General features: G+C 41.1%; 1 protein-coding gene across 1 annotated transcript in view; it reads left to right on the top strand.

Annotated features, from left to right (window-relative positions):
* The window catches only part of MDH1B (malate dehydrogenase 1B), a 28,266-nt gene extending 12,874 nt beyond the window's left edge, over window positions 1-15,392 (top strand). The window contains exons 6-11 of the mRNA XM_061191083.1: window positions 2,053-2,194; window positions 3,552-3,715; window positions 6,701-6,840; window positions 7,144-7,195; window positions 12,144-12,224; window positions 15,364-15,392. Coding sequence (XP_061047066.1) covers window positions 2,053-2,194; window positions 3,552-3,715; window positions 6,701-6,840; window positions 7,144-7,195; window positions 12,144-12,224; window positions 15,364-15,392 — 608 coding nt within the window. The remainder of the gene's footprint in view (window positions 1-2,052; window positions 2,195-3,551; window positions 3,716-6,700; window positions 6,841-7,143; window positions 7,196-12,143; window positions 12,225-15,363) is intronic.
* Window positions 15,393-17,398: the final 2,006 nt, after the last annotated feature.

Here is a 17,398-nt window from a genome sequence, read left to right as displayed (position 1 = left end):
CTGGGTCTGGTGGTACCATAAATTCTAAAACCTGCTGTATTCAAAGCCAATAAGCACAGGAGCAGCAGAAAAAAGAAAAGTGGAGACAAGTTGGGACAAAAAAGGGAAATGTTAGATGGACGGCTGTTAAAGTGGAATTGTCAGTGGAGTAGTAAGGAGGAAGTTGGCAACGACAAAGACAGAGTTAAACAAAGTAACAGGAACTAGAAAAACCATCAGGGAGACTTATTCCAGGAGAATTCCAGATGCCAAGAGGGGAGCAAACCTTTTCAGGATATCCCTTGAGTTCAGTTCACACATAAACCTGTTTCTCAGACTATGTACATTGGCTTAGTTGGAACTCTTTCTGTACAAGTGACAGAAAAGTCCACTCAAAGCGACCAAAGTCAGAGCTTTTTTTCCACGTAACTGAAGAGTGCAGGAGTAGTTCTTATTTGGGGCATAGCCGGATGCTGGGGTTCAAATGATGATGTCAAGCCTGGTTCGTGCTCTCACGTGGCTCGTCACTCAGCTCTGCTTTCCTCAGCTTTGATCTGATTCTCGGATAGGCTTTCCCTAAAAAGTGGCAAAATGGCTACCGGCATCATAGCTTAACTACCCCAGTAGAAAAAGAGCGTTCTCTCTCGATTCTTTGTATAAAAGTAGCAGAATAGTATCTCATTGACTGGGCTTGGACCACATGCCCTTCTCCAAATCAATCATTGTGGCCAGAAATCTGGAATCTAGGTCTGATGCCTATTGATAGACCTGAGGGGTTGAGGACAGCTTCACCCAAACCAAATGGACTGAAATTGGGGAAGGGTACCGATTTAAAGAAAAACCAGTATGCTGTTAAAGAAAAAAAGTAGGAAGAGATGTTAGGACAAAAAAAAAAAAAAAAAGCAGATGTCCGCTATAATTTTCTCTAGCTTGATTTAAGGCATTTAGAGCTATAAAGGGCCTTAAAGCTTTAAGAAAAATTCTTTTCCCTCCTGCCTGCCTTTGAACACAACTCTGTAAGAGTGTGATACTTGGAGCTGCTGCAGTCATTTTAGGACCATGAGGGGAAGGCCAAGAGAGTAACATCTTTGAGCTGCTTAACAAGCACCAGTGTCACTGCCTACCTCAACTTGTTATCTGAGAAAAGTAAACTCCTTCTAGTTCAGCAAAGTCAGAAGGATATTCTGTTACTTGAAGCCAACAGCAATCTTATCTCATACAGAACAGGAAAGAATTTAATCTCCATAATAGAAAGTGGTGTGACCTTTTAAGAGAATTAAGTTTTTAAACAAATAAATAGGTTTATAAATAAATCGATAAAGTCCCCTATTTTCACTTCAGATACATTCCCAGAAAATCCACAATTATTAGAGAGAATTATTAGAGAGAATTTCATATACTAGAATCATATGAAATACCAATTCCTATTTCTCTCTACCCCCATCCTCTTCTTTTTCTTGGTAGTATGTATCACGTTGTATAGTAGTTGTTTTCTCACCCACTCCCCTCTACCCCCAGAATATTGCCAAGGATTTGGGCTGATTTGTTTTCTTCTGAGCGTCCCACCTAAAAGTGCCTCACACATACAAGCTAATTCAATATCTCTTTGTTGATTAAGATGTTCCTCGGGGTCCTCTTACTCCAGCACCTCCATTCTGAAGGAAATGAAAGCCACCCAGGGAGTCAAGTGACTTGCCCAAATTTCTATTCCAGTCTAAAATCAGGGACTCTCTGTCAGAATCAAAGCAGATAAAAAATCCTCTTCATGGCAAGCAGAGTGGTGAAGTTAGGACCAGAGCAGGGGTATAATTTTCAGTAGCAATTTCTTTCAGGGAGCATTTCAGTGTTCCCTGAATTCAGTCCTATGCTCACACCATCCATGTGCATTATTAGGAATGGCCAGACTCTGATGATTAAGGAGATGATCCACATTGTTTGCACATTTTTAGGGAGCATAAACTTAAGTCTGTTTTATAGCAAAAGGACCAATCGTAAAACAAACACACAAATAGAAAGTAGACTACAGGCAATTTTTTATATTACGATATTTTTTAAAATTTCTTTTCTTCACAGGCATCAAAGATGTGATAATTTGGGGTAATATTAGTGGAAACAACTACGTCGATCTGAGAAAAGCCAAGGTTTACAGATATGAGAGTGCTGTTTGGGGACCTCCTCACTATTCACGCCCTGTTTTAAGCCTGATTTTTGATAGGTACAGTATCTTTTTAAGTGAAGTAGTCTAACAATATTGAATAAACGTGTAATGTTATTATAATCATTTAAACATCATCTTAGAAATCTGCGTGCAGAAGTAACTTTGTTCACACTCATCCTCATTTATGCTTTCTATTGAAGAAATGTAGAGAATGCCACAGAATTTCAACTAGTCAGTCCCCACCCCCAATTTATTTGATTTTGGAATTTTGAATTTTTATATTTCAGATTATCCTTAAAGTGGCTCACAGAGTCCATTAATGTTATCACTAAAGCAAACATATGTAAAGTGAATCTTATTTAATGTAAAGACCTCTGTCCAAGTTGAAATTAGTTGAAAAAGCTTCGAGAATAAGGAATTACGATGGTGAGCAGGCCCAGGCCATGCTGGGTGTTGGGTCCCAGGAAAGGCAGAATTGAGACGTGGTAAGGAGCACCATCTCTGGAGCCAAGCCACCTGGGTTGGAATTCTCATTCAGCCACTCATTAGCTGCGTGACTTTAGAGAAGTTACTTAACGTCTCTGTGCCTCGGTTTTCCCATCTGCCAAGTGGAAATGGTAACAGAGTACGGGTCTTATAGGGTCATTGGGAAGATGAAATGGGTTAAGACAGGCAAAGCACTTAGAAACTGTGCCTGTCACAGTCAACACCACCATGACGAAAAGGGCGTGGAAGGAGGAAGGGGGAGGAAGGCCTTTGGAACAAGTTTCTAAACTTTGCAGCACTTTCCCAGTGGTACCATGTCCTTTCCATTCCCTTCCCTTTCCTTCCTTTACCCACGCCTAGAAATTGTGTCCCTGGACTCGTTGTCTTGGAGCGCGGTTCCCCTGCATTGCTGCGTGGGCGCGGGCAGCATCTCCTCGGGCTGTATCGTGCCGGCTTAGCAAGGGCAGCCGTTTCATGCCTGTTCTAGTCCGGCTGGACTGTTCCCCGAGTTTAAACTTCAGATTAGAAAACTTAATTATTTCCTTAGTTCTCAATGTGAATAATTCAACATTTCATGATACTATTTTATTTAAAATGAAGGATACCACTGGTTTCAAGATAGCCTCTATATAGAATAAATTCTTTGTGATGAAATTAATTGTTCTTGCAGCCTTTGGCCACTTTTCTATGTTCCATATTTATGGTATCAAGTTTTTAGTTTGAAACTTTAGGACCCCTTTCTGCTCTGTTTCATTACTTTTCAGTTGACTCTTTGTGGGCTTAAAGAAGCTTGAAGAAGGGGCGCAGGAAGTCATATTTCTATTTTGTGGAGGTGATTTCTTGTACTTAGATCCATTGACCCAGGGAACATTCTTAGTCATTCGTATTCCTTCCTCCATTGTAAAATTGTTTCTTTCTCTCCTTACAGTGAGTGGGTAAACAGAGAATTTGTGGTAAGTCTTAAAAAGTTCACCGCCACAGGAAGACAATTTGGAGGCATCTTAGCTGCACACAGTATAGCCACTACGTTGAAATACTGGTACCATGGCTCACCCCCTGGGGAGATTGTGTCTTTAGGGGTACTGAGTGAAGGTAAATCTGGGTTTTTCATATCTTATGATATTTTAAAACCTCCATGTATGCCTTGTGCTCCTACTTTTGTGTCCTTGCCTAGACAGGCTCCTACCTCTTTAAAGGCTCTGTAAGCTCTCTGGATTTTCACAATTCCATAATCATTCCTTCATGCATGCATTCCTTCAGTTATCCATTCAGCAGTGCAACAGTATTTTGTGTGCATGCACTGGGAACACACATAGGGAGTAGGCCTGGCTTTTGCCTTTCAGGAAGCTCACAGCAGAGTTAAGGAGAGCCACATACATAAATGAAATAATTCTGTTAAGTTTTTCTCACTGTATCCCTACTGAGGAAGGGAAAGCAAGGTCGATTTTCAGCAGGCAGCAGGAAGAATCAGAACCGGCACCATAAAGGAGGTGACACTTCAGGAAGTGTCACCTGCAAGTTTGAGTAGTTGTTTACCTGACAGACAAGTATGGGAAGAACATCTGGGCACAGGAGCTGCAGGAGCAAAGACACAGACACACGATACAAAGGGCACAGCAAGACCCAGATCTCAGAGTACCAGGCAGCAGCCGGAATGTGGAAAGCTTGCTCTCCGTCCACAAATACTGTGGATATATTTTTATATCCTTACTATTTTAATCTGCTAAAAACTATTCAGAGCACTTCTACTGTTTTTTGAAAAATAGGAAAGAGAGAATAGCTGATGCTCTGTGCACTGTAGGTTCTACCTAGAGCATGTCTTCCCTTTGTGCTTTACATTCTCCCTGAACAAGCCCATCCATTCCCAAAGCTCCAGGCCTGGGCCTCGCTGCTGAGCCTTACCTTGTCAAACATTGCCACCTGGATGTCATGCTGTCACTTCAAACCTACACACACCAAACTGAACCTGTTGTCGTCCTCCCCAGTCTGATCCACTTCTTGTATCCTTTATGCTATTAATGGAACCACGATCCTTCCCATTGTTTCAGTGACTATGGTGCAGCTCACGGAAATCTCCCCAAATCCCCCAAGTCAGAATTAATCTCTGTCTCTCCTCTGTACTCACATAGCATTTGTTCCTCTATCAGAGAGCATATCACAGCCTGCCTTTATGGATGGGGTGGTTAGTTGCATATGCCCTCTGCATTAGAGTTCACCCACCCTGAGGGCAGGGCTTTGGCTGGGTCTTCTTGTTGTTCCTTCATGGGTAGACTCTCAATGCGTCTTGTTCAATTAAGGTTAACGTGCAGGAACATCCGCATCGTGTGAATTCAAATCACTGTGTTACCTTTTTAGTGAAACAGACATTTAAAACCTCATCTTTATCTGTAGAAGTTTAATGAGGGAATTCCCTGGCAGTCCAGTGGTTAGTATTCCCCGCTTCTACTGTTCGATCCCTGGTCAGGGAACTAAGATCCTGCAAGCCACGCGGCACAGCCAAAAAAAAAGTTGAATTAATCTCTAGGAATTCATCAATAAGCAGTTCAGTGTTGGGGGCAAGTGAGGTGAAGAGCAAGTGATCATTGTGTCCCTGAAATGGTACCACATGTGTACACCCTCATCTGTTGTTCACTCATAAGGCTGGCTCTCAAATAGAGAGTGAACAGAGGGCCTGGGACATCCTCTACGGAAGAGTCTTTTAGATCCTGGTTTCTTGACTCTCCTCAATATTTTGCCCTAGTGACAACATTTTTTTTTAATTGAAGTATAGTTGATTTACAATGTCATGTTAGTTTCAGGTGTACAGTTCAGTGATTCAGTTATATATATACATTCTTTTTCAGATTCTTTTCCCTTATAGGTTATTACAAAATATTAAGTATAGTTCCCTGTGTTATACAGTAGGTTCTTGTTGGTTATCTATTTTACATATTTTAGAGTATATATGTTAATCCTGTCCTCCTAATTTACCCACCCCCCTTTCCCTTTGGTAACCGTGAGTTTGTTTTCTATGTCTGTGCATCTATTTCTGTTTCATAAATAAGTTCATCTGTATCTTTTTTTTTCAGATTCCACATATAAGTGATATCATATGGTATTTGTCTTTGTCTTATTTCACTTAGTATGATAATCTCTAGGTCCATCCATGTTGCTGCAAATGGCATTATTTCAGTCTTTTTTATGGCTGAGTAATATTCCATTGTATAAAAGTAACACATGTTCTTTATCCGTTCTTCTGTCAATGGACATTTAGGTTGCTTCCACGTCTTGGCTATTGTAAATAGTGCTACAGTGAATATTGGGGTGCATATATCTTTTCAAATTAGAATTTTCTTCAGATATATGCCCAGGAGTGGGATTGCAGGGTCATATGGTAACTATTTTTTGTTTTTTAAGGAACCTCCATACTGACAACATTTTTGATGACTAGAATGGCAAGAATAATTTTCTTATTTGATTGAGACACAAAAAACGGGAGGCATTTTATCTGAAGGTTGCTCAGTTAGTAATAAGCATTATCAATTTTTTTTATTTGGAGCACATTTAAACTGGGAACTAGGAACTGTGAGGAGATCACCGACTTTCCCTTCCCAGTGCTTGCCCCTTGGCTCTGTGACTACAGTAGTAGGCTGGAAGAGCAAAGGCAAGATTGGACGAGTGCTCGGGCTCAGGGGCTACCTAGGGGGGCAAGGAAAAGCCACGGAAGCAGACAAAAGGAATCCAGAAAATGTGGAAGAGAAGGACTGCATTAGTTCCCAAGGCAGAGGCAGGGCATCTGAACCCAGCAGGGACAAAAGGAATAAAGAGGGAACAATGGTTCTTCCTTCTGAGAGAAACACAGAAGGGCAAGTTGTCAGAACTTGGAGAGGTGTTCAATAAGTACTTCTCGAGTAAGTGTTTTGATCTTCCCTGGGGAGGAATTCGCAGAAATTCCTCCATTATCATTAAATCCACCATTAGATCCACCATTATCATTAAAAAGCATGTACTATGTCTGTCCTTTTCTACAGTGTTACCAGGAAGGTTTATTTATCTGAGTGCTTTTGTTTTGCTTTGCTTTGTGTTTGCTCCCTGCAGGCCAGTTTGGTATTCCTGAAGGGATTGTCTTTTCTATGCCTGTGAAATTTGAGAATGGAACTTGGGTGGTTCTTACAGATCTCGAAGATATTGAAATAAGTGAACAAATAATGACCAGAATGACAAGTGATCTAATTCAGGTAATGTCAGAATAGCCCTAAGGGAACTGACTTCAATAATAGCCTGAAACCGATTCCCCTAGATCAAGGCATACACTGGTTTTCTGTGGGTTCGATTTGCATCTTATTCCTAAGAACAATAAGGAGGCAATAAAGGTTTGAAGAAATCACAGAAGAACACTACTCATTTGGTTATGTAATTTCTAGTATGTTAAAAACAGTTGTTGGTTACTTAAACATCAAGAATCAAAGTGTTTTTCTATTAAAGAATGATTGTTAGTAATTGTGGTCATTTAATTCTCTGATTACAAAATTTTTCCATAGGAGAAACTTGTTGCCCTTGGAGAGTTGATACATTTTCAGCCATATCAATCAGGTAATCTTTTAGATACGATGTTTTACTGGGCTGCTATTAAAAGAGTATTAAAATATGTGTTAAAACGGAATCACTATTTAATATAAATAAGTATAATTCATATTTCATCACTTTTAAGGTAAATTATTGACAAAATAAACTACCAGGTTTAGTGTGTCCTTTGAAATAGTTTCTTAAAAGAATGCTAAAGAAATCACATCTTAAAGACACTATTGCTTTATAAATTTATGTATACCATATGTATTAGTTTCCTAGGGCTGCCATAAGAAATTACCACAAATTGGGTGGCTTAAAACAACAGAAATTTATTGTCTCATAGTCCTGGAGACCAGAAGACCTAAATCAAGGTGTCAGCAAGGCCATGCTCCCTCTGAAGGCTCTAGGGAAGAATCCTTCCGTGCCTCTTCTAGCTTCTGGTGGCAGTGATTGGCATTCTTGGCTTGTAGCTGCTTCATTCCAATCTCAGCCACGGTCTTCACAAGTCTGTCTTCCCTCTGTGTGTATCTATGTTGCCAAATCTCTCTCTCTTTATAAGAACACCAGTAATTGCATTGGGGGCCCACCTTAATCCAGTCTGACCCCATCCTAACTTGATTATATCTGCTAAAACTAATTTCAAGTAAGGTCACATTTACTGGTACCAGGGAGCAGGGCTTCAACATATCTTTTTGGGGACACAATACAACCCACAACACTACAGTTACTTTTAGGTAACTTTAAAAAAATAAATTTCAATAAGCTTATTTTTCCTATTGGTATTTTCTCTAATTGTAAACTTACAAGGAAGTGGTCTCATCTTTCTTTCTTTCACCTTAAAGAAAATCTCATCTGAAATATGAAAATACAAACATAAATGAATTAATTCACTTACAGAAAGGCACTCAAGTGCCTCTTGAGAGCCCAACATCCCTTCCATGTACCAGTGTTTATGGAGTGTCAACTGTAAGCCAGTGCTAAGAGCTAGAAATATGGGGGTGGAGAAGATAGACCTGTTCTTGCCTTTTGAAACCTACAGTCCATCAGGGGATCGTAATTTACACAAATGTCTGCAGCTGTGGTGAGTCTTAGGCATGAGAAGTACAGGGTGCTGTGCTATGAGAGCTTATACCTGGGGATGTGAGCAAAGAACTTGAGGCAGGAAATCATGTCACCTTGTTTGAAAAACCACCAAAAATAGCTTATGTGGCCAAAGCCTAACGAGATGAAGCTGAGAGAGCCACGAAGGGTAGATGAGAGTTGCAGAGGCTTCTGGACGGAGAATGACCCAATCGGGTTGTGATTAGTTTAGAAAACAAATTGGAACAAGGCTAGACTGTTTGCAAGGAGACCAGTATCAGGAGGGTAGCAGAGTGACACAAGGAAGCCGGTGATTACAGCTGAGGCTGGAGGCTGTAGAATTTTGAGAGATATTTAAGAGGTGGAATTATCAAAGACTTGATGACGGACTGGCTCTGGGGAAAGTCAGAGGACTCAGACTTCGTTTGCTTGAGCAATGGGGTGGGTTTACCAATATGGGAAAAAATGGTAAATTTTTTTTACCATTTTTTACCATCTCAGAGGAAATTATCTGAGAAAGACAGAGAGAGAGAGAGAGTGCGTGTGTTTGCCTATGCGTGTGTCTGTTGGGTGGCAGAGGACGGGTGCAGTGCCAGAGTAGAGGAAGGATGAGTTTAGTTTCTTACATTTTGATTCTGAAATACCTACGGGATATCTCAAATGGATACATTACATAGAGAACTGCACACTTTCTGGAGCTCAGCAAGATCTGGACTGCAGTTATCAAATTGGGAGTTGTTGCCTATAAATAGGAATGAGGCCATGAGCATGATGGAGATTGGAGAGAGCGGGGGTGCCTGGAGGAACTTAGCCTTTAATGATTAAGTAGACAGCTGACAGAGGACTGTGAAAAAGGGGTGATCAGTCAGGACAGCCCCTGACATCTGACACCATGGAAGACCTAAAGGCGGAGTGTTTCAGGAATGAGGGCTGGTCTACACTGTCAGATGCTGCCAGGGGGTCAAATAAAATGAGGCCTGAAAAGTACCCAATGGATGTAGGACACAGAGGTCATTTGTGACTTTGATTAGAGCAATTTTGTGGAATGAGAGAGGCAGAAGTGAGACCAGAGTGGGAGGGGAGGACCCCAGCTCCCTGTGGAGCTGGGGTGCTTAGTGCTGTGGACCTGAGGAACATGCTGTGTGCTGAGAACAGTGGGAAGGGCCCCCATCAGGATTTTCACACAATAGAAGGGCTTCCTGAAGGAGGTGACATCTAAACCAAGTCATGAGAGGAAAGAAGGCATTAGCTAAGGTGAGGATAAATGGGAGGGTTTGTTCATTCAGAGGGAGCAACAAGGTGTACACAGGTAAAGACATAAGGCAGAACTTTCTGTGAACCGCCAATTCATTTTATCTGGAAAATAAAATTTGAAGTGAGAAATGTCAGGAGGTGGAGAGGTTACTTATCTTGTTAAAACCAATGAAGGATTTTAGGCAGGGGAGGGACAGGAGCAAGTTCAAATTTTGAAATGATCATTCTGTTCTTAATGAGAAGAATGAATTGGATGGGAGAGACCAAAAGTAGTAAGACCAGTCTTTTTGCAGGTAGAGAAATGATGAGGGCCCTAACCAAGAAGTGGCCATGAAGATGTAGAGAAGGGGCTAGATTTGAGGATATAAAGTTGACAGAACTTGACCAATCTGAGATAGAGGCTAAGAGAGAGCTCCGGAGGGTCAAGAATGTCCCAATGTTTTTGGCATCTCGACATGTGGTGGTGTCATTCCCTAAGACAGCAGTTCCCAAACCATCAGCCACAAATGGGTTGGGGGTGTGGAGCTAATGGTCCCCTTAGCTCCACAGACTGAGTATGGGGCAGCTGGAGTCCCCAGGCTGGTTCCCTCTATTGTCCTTGACATTTGCTGTGTGTGCTAAGTCATGAAAATGATTGGGAAGCTGTGGGCAAGGTAAGGAATATAGAAGGAGCAGATTTTCAAGAGGCGTCTATGTCCAGTGGGTGAGGGACACATATCTCTGGAAGCCAGCAGAGAAATCTGGGCTGGAGATGAGGCTACGGAGTCATCAGCAACTAGGTGGTAGTTTTTTAGAAGAAGCTGATGGTCATGGTGATCCTGTGGGGAAGGGCCTGAGTGGCTGGGGAAGGAAGACCTCTTCACTGCATGGTCTCTCGTGGCTTTTGAATTTCATTCCAGGTGCATGTTTGACACATTCAAAAATATAAATAAGTGGAGAGATAGATATCTGGATGGATGGGTGTTAACGTTTAACTACCATTGGAAGGTGAGAGGGTGAAGATGGAGGGACGGGAGGAGAAAGATCATCAAGACAGCAATAGAAAACAAGCTTCAGAGCACAGAGTCAGCTTCCCACAGGAAGCATCTCTGCTGCTGAGACCTAAGAGAAGGGAAGAGGCGATGGATGGGATGCAGGGAATTATGTAGGATGGGGGGATTCAGAACAAAATGGGCAGCAAGGCCAGGTCCCAAAGATTAAAAACTAGGGGAAGGGCTAGGGTTATAAGGAAAGAGGTGAAGATTTGAAATAATTTGTTAAGAGGAAAGGAAAGAAGAACAATGGAAAAAGTCAGATTTTTTTTTTCAGAGCTGAGGGCTCAGTGGAATTTAGAGACTGTGAAATTTGTAGTAACTCCAGTGTACAGTTGTGTGATTCCCTGCAAAGGTGCTTGGCTGCCTGGATGCAGGAGAGGAAACCTAGATGTATGATTTGTAGTAAGCCCTGAAATATTAGAGAGTACCGCCACCCCTGCAATTAGAATAAATGCAATTAGAATAAAACTAACACTGTACAGTATTCCAACAAAATTCTGAGTATTTCCATGACGACTTCATTTGGAATATCAAATTATTTTCCCAAAGTTTTTATTTTTCTCATTTTTTTTGTGTCCTTGTTTTACTGGTGCCCTAAATGAGTGCTCAGGTGATTTGCTCATTGGCTTTGAATATGGGAATGGAAAATGAGTACAGTTTTGTTACTTAGCATTTGGGAAGGAAGCAGGTGAGGCAATGAAGATGAGGATAATTGCAAGAAAGCCGATGAAGTGATGGTCTACAGGGGTGTCCGTTGGACAAAGAAGGACGTAATAAATAGCAATAAAATTTAAAAGCTCCAGGCAGGGGTGATATTGAAAATATTTAACAATCAGTATGGCGCAGATTACAACCAATTAAAGCAGTTGCTGCCTCTCAGAATGGATTAACTAAAAAGAAGCTGGCAGGGGACAGAGGACTGCCCTTGGTCAGACCCAAGAGGCTTTAGTGAGGTCACAGTACCAGCAGTGGGAGGAAAGGCAGAGAGACCACGAGGAAAAGAGGTTATGGGCAGAGCGTGGGGTTTGGGAATTGAGAGCCGGTTATGGCTGGTGGTCAAGTCACCAGGAGTGGGCCAAACAAAACAAAGCCCCAAGGCAGCATGGAGGTAGAGGGAGTGGGCACAGAAGTCCAATGACCAGTTGGTTTTACCTCAGACTCTTTTATTCTCAGAATTTAAGGCCCTCTCCTCCTGCCTGGCAGACTAGAGTTGCAAATTCCTCTTACAATAATGAGCTATAAGGCAGTCATTCTAAATTTGACTCCATTGACTGGTAGGTAGTCCTAAATTTCCCATAACACTTGCACTGTAGATGGTTTTGTGAAAGAAAATGACCTGATTTTATGCTGTGTTTTTATTAACAAAATCAAGGCATATATATATATATATATGTTCATTCAGTTGATCTTAACTCTGTCACCTTTGGACCATTGGACCTCACCCAAAACACTGTTCCAGAGATTCCACGCTCAGGGCATTGAAAATAATCAGAACTTTGTAGAGTTTGGAGATCTCTGCTTATTACCATATCAATGAGATGATTCATGTATGAGGTTTGTTTAATCTTTTCAATTAATTTAATACTTAATTTCCTGACTCTTAGAAACCGACTTAGCCAAAGAAGATGAAAAGACCACCTTACCCACCACAAATGACAACCGGGAACATTGGAAAGTCTCAGATGGTAGGTATATCACTTGAAAAAAAAAAGTACCCTTTTTATCCAAGGCTTAAAGCTAAATTTCAACGAAAGGAGTTTGATCATTTATTAGCCATAAAAAATGAGAGTTAAGTCTTTCATCACCTTCATCCTATACTCAAAAAAGAAAAATCATTGTTAAAAATCTATTGAAATCTTTGAAGGAAGGTACCAGACATTCACTGAGCACCTTCTAGATGCTGGTCACTGTGAGAGACACCGGGGCCCCCAGTAAGGGAGTTGTGGCCACACAATCACATCTGGGGGAAAGGAGCCATGAGAATATGAGAAAGTAAATGCAAAGACACACAATGAATGAAAAAGCTTGATGAAACAAGGCAAGGTAGTACACACGGAAAGGAAGTATATAAGTAATCTAGAAACTCACAAGGAAAGAAAGGATCCTTGTAATGTATGAAGGGAAAAATTTAATAATATCTTGAAATCTAGTTGAGACTTAAGATGGCTAAAAATAATCCAATAGCATGTATTTATTTATTCAGAAGCTGTGCTGGTTCAGTCACACAAGATGAAAAAATTCTAGAGATCTGCTGTACAATGATGTGCATATGGTTAACAGTTCTGTACCGTAGATGTAAAATTTTGTGAAGAAGGTAGATTTCATGTTATATGTTTTTACCACCATTGAAAGAAGAAACTGTGAGAGGTGCTAGGGACATAAACATACATTGAACGTTGTCCTTGCCCTCAAAGTGCTCACCATCTAGCGTGGGTGACTGCAAAGCAAAGCGAAAACTACCTTATGGAGAGGTAAGTGTTATGATAGAGGGTATCGTGGGACCACATAGGGGGTCTCCTGACATAGAGAGTGTTAGGAAAGGCTTTCGGGAAGAGATGAAATGGAAGCTGAGCCTAGGAGGAGTAGGAATTACTCATGTAATTTGGTGAAGAGGAGGTGTGCAAGTAGAGGGGCAGGTAGGGAAGAGGTTGTGAAAGGTGTCCCACCAGAAGGAAAAACGGGGGCAAAGCAGGCATTTCAGGGGATCAAGGCATGGCCAGAAGTGTGAACCAGAGGCAGCATCAAATTATATTCAGAAGATGATAAGTAGGGCAGCTGGGCTAGAGTAGGGGATCCAAAAAGGATGAAGAAAGCTGGAAAAGGTAGGTAGAAGCCATCTGTTGTTTGGCTGAATAGTTGGTGGAGGGCTCAGCAACATAGCTGGTGGCTGGACAAAACATGAAATCGATGGGGGCATGCTTAGAGAACTAATCTAGCTTCATCACTGACCCTCTGGAAGATGCTCAAGCAGCCCAAATCACTATCCAGAGGAGCGTGGTGAATTCAGTTCCTGCCAGAATACATATCTTTAAGAGGCCCAGTCAGACAGTGTATCTGGGTACCTGGGTGGCAGCACTATTATTTTAGTCGGCCCAGCTGGTGATAAGCAACACTCATGGAAAGGAGGGAGGGCACTATGGCCCCCTTGAGAGAACTGAGAAAAAGCTATACGGTCTGTCATGAAGGGGATGACCGGCAGCTTCTCAGGATGGAGGAAGAAAAGCCAAATTGTCAAGTATGTATTCCCAAGTCTTTGCATCAGAACGATTTAAGTTGGTCATTCAAATTTTAAGGCTCTTAGGCTTAACTAATTCATAATCTTAAAGAACTTTAGTGGTAATTAAGTGAAGAAAATGGGATTGATTTCAGGTTGTTGTGAAGGCTGTTTATTCAATGAGCATTGGAATCAAATATAACGAGATACAGTGCTTTCCATATTGTGGGTTAGGTGAGTTGTGAAAAAAATTGAGTGGGTCATGAAATGGAGGCGTTTTTCCTTGAACTAGAATAAAATTGATGCTAAAAGGGTAAGTAAGGAGAGCAGAATTTTTTTCCAATGAATTAGAATAGGATAGAAAGAAAAAGATAAGTATTAGAAAAGATAAGAGAAGGATAAGAATAGAGTAGAAAAGGGTGAGTATTTTTTTCATGTAACTTTTTATTTCTTTGTATGCACACAAGTGAAGGTACTGGACTGCAATGTAAAGTGTATTTTTTTTTTACACTGGGTTTTGGTCAACAAAGTTTGAAAAGCACTCACAAAGAACATCTCACGGGCTGTTAGTTATATTCTAAACCACCATGTTTTATCTAATATTGGTTTCAGAATATAAAGATTTGTTTTCTGATCTAATGCCAGATGATGAAAAAGATCTGATTTTGTCAGATGGTAAGTCTGTCAAGTGATAAGCAATCTGCATGGTGCTAATGGTCATGACACACATTGTCCAGCCTTAGAGAATGATCCTGTGGTCAGAGAACACAGTCCAGCAACCGAAGTAATTTTGAAATAACTCTGTTTCTTTTATTCATAAACACTTTGAAGGAGGGATAAAAGATGGAAGCAAATTTTCTTTTAATGCTGAAATTGCTCCCATGTCATACGCACCTCAAACTCTCCCCAAATACTCTAACTTCAGCTCCAGCCTCTATGTCTCATCCTTCTCACCTTTTCTTCTCAATCCTTCATTACAAAGCTCAAAATAGCTGACATGGCAAGTCAGGATCCTCCTCAGAATGTGGGTGAAAGGAAGACCCTGACAAGTCCAAGTTAGAATTCTCTTTAACAGGGATAACCTGGGAATTTTTATACATGCATACATATATGTATCTTGTATATATTTGTATAGAGGCTTATATATTTTCTAAATCTGCCTATATACGTTGTATATCCAGAAGATAATAATAATCTAGTCTGTTTCCATCTTTACTACTTCTTTACTTAAAACTCTGTGTACAGGAGGGAGCTGGCAAACACTGAAACATTGCCAGTGATTTATTTTGTGGGGACCAAGGTTTCACAGGGAAGTTGGTAGAAAGATGCTACACTGAGCTGTTTGGCTAGACACCCGTTTGCCCCTGACAGTGGCTTATCCATGATGCCATATAGAAGTGATCTGGCATCTTGCAACTTTCAAAGAGGGCAAGGCATTCAGAGAAACTTGGAGTAGAAGGAAAAAGGAGAAAATGAGAATAACTGCATAACTCAATGTCCTTTAAATACTAAAAAACTCCGTTCTTTTAATTCTCTATATACTGCAGTAGATTTTTTAGATCTGATTCCTTTTAAAATAGTTACATCGTTTCATTTCCTTCCTTTTACAGATTCTGAAGGCAAAACTATGGAACAGTAGCAGATCAAATTAGATCAACTATAAAATTATTTGGTAGTATAATAAATATGGAAAGACCCATGAATGTCTGTATTTAGAGAAGAATAATTCGAAAGATTTACTTCAGTCTTGGATAATATTATGTGAGACAATTAAATAACAGTGACAGCACACACACAAAAAGTCAATCATTTTATGTTACTTGTATCCATTTATATGTTTGCTTATTATTGCACTTTCTCTAAATAGTTTGGTGTCAACTGCTGTTTTTTAAACTACACTAAAATAGAATTGTCAGTCATTGCATCCTTGCCCACACATCCTTCTGAGAGAACCTGTTTCTCCCGCAGGCCATACCTAAGACATGGGCCTAGGTGGCCATGTTTGCTCAGATGTCCTTACCACCTTGGCCTCAGCTGATAGGGCCAGAATGGATACACCTGACTCAAGGAGAACCAATCAGAGTTTTCTCTTGCTCTCTCAAAAAATTTGAACTGAGAAAAAATGAGTAAGTTGGTGTCTGAGTCATGGTAATGGTAGCGAACAAGAGAAGGCCACCAAGTTCTGTCTGTGAGGTCTTCAGAGCCCGTCAGGTTTACCGCCTTCATAAGAACCGGCTGTGTATTGTTTTTCCTTGCATTTGCTTTTATTTTAGTCTATATTGATTAGATTTCTGTTTCTTGACACCATATGTAGCCTGAGTAAATGGAATTTTAAAAGAAAAGCGTAATATTTTACCTTATAATTGCGTAGTTTAAGAAGAAAATTACAGTATTTTATTAAAGTAGTAGTAGTCATACCCATTTGCTCATATATTTCGAGCTAATAAGACCGTTTACAAAGGCCAGTTAGGAACTTTTGAAAGACCAGGAGTGATGTTAAAAATTGCTGATACCTGTGCTTTCTCTGTAGCTTTTTTTTAAATAATTATTTTATTTATTTATTTTTGGCTGTGTTGGGTCTTCGTTTCTGTGCGAGGGCTTTCTCTAGTTGCGGCAAGCAGGGGCCACTCTTCATCGCAGTGCGCGGGCCTCTCACTGTCGTGGCCTCTCTTGTTGCGGAGCACAGGCTCCAGACGCGCAGGCTCAGTAGTTGTGGCTCACGGGCCTAGTTGCTCCGCGGCATGTGGGATCTTCCCGGACCATGGCTCGAACCCTTGTCCCCTGCATTGGTAGGCGGATTCTCAACCACTGCGCCACCAGGGGAGCCCCTCTCTGTAGTTTGAAATGGTGCTTCAGGTACAAGTTACTTTCTGAAAATTCAGGGAGCTTTCAGATGCTTCTGCACTGCTTCTATACCATCATAATAAAATGGATGATTTTAAAACCATGACTAACTTTGGCTTATTTCCGAAGTCAGCACCTCATTTATTATGAAGAAAACTTAAGGACTTAAGGACTTCAGGTGAGGTTTTGTGCCCTAATCCTACCACTTCCTCTGCCCCTTCTTGTGGGGTTCTCAACCAAAGGGGTGAGACCACAAAGAACAGTAACTGGAGGGGAAATTCCCTGGTGCTCTACAACACAGAGTGGGGCATGTGGCAGTTGCCCCTCAGCACACAGGGCTTCTTCACAGTAAAACTGAACTCGATTGGAACGTGTGACTCAGACTAAGAAACTCGAGCAAAGCTTCCTATTCCATTCTCCTGGAGTCAGCTATGCCCATCAGTTATCAGCCAGAACCAAGAGGAAAAGTCAGAACAGAGAATACAACCATGAACACAATCACCTTTCAATCCAGTAGCCCTGCCCTTTAGTGAGACTCTTCCCAGTAGGTGTCAAGCCCTGACCAATCAGATAATCGCTGCTTCTCCAATAGCTGGACATCTAGGAAGGGCTTAGAGAGAGACATGGGCAGAGTTTCTCCTCTCTAGGGACACTGTAGGAAATATTCAGCCCCAGCCCCAGCAGGCTTTACTTCCCAGTATGAATCTGAACAATCGCTTGTTTGAACCACTGTGGGATGACCAGGATGGTCCAGGATAGACTCCCATAGGAGAAGAGAACAAAGTGATTTTAACCACTATA

This window comes from Eubalaena glacialis, chromosome 1, assembly GCF_028564815.1.
Source record: "Eubalaena glacialis isolate mEubGla1 chromosome 1, mEubGla1.1.hap2.+ XY, whole genome shotgun sequence".
Taxonomy (NCBI): Eukaryota; Metazoa; Chordata; class Mammalia; order Artiodactyla; family Balaenidae; genus Eubalaena; species Eubalaena glacialis.
Note: the sequence above shows the minus strand (reverse complement) of the source record. Positions and strands in the feature narration are given on the sequence as shown.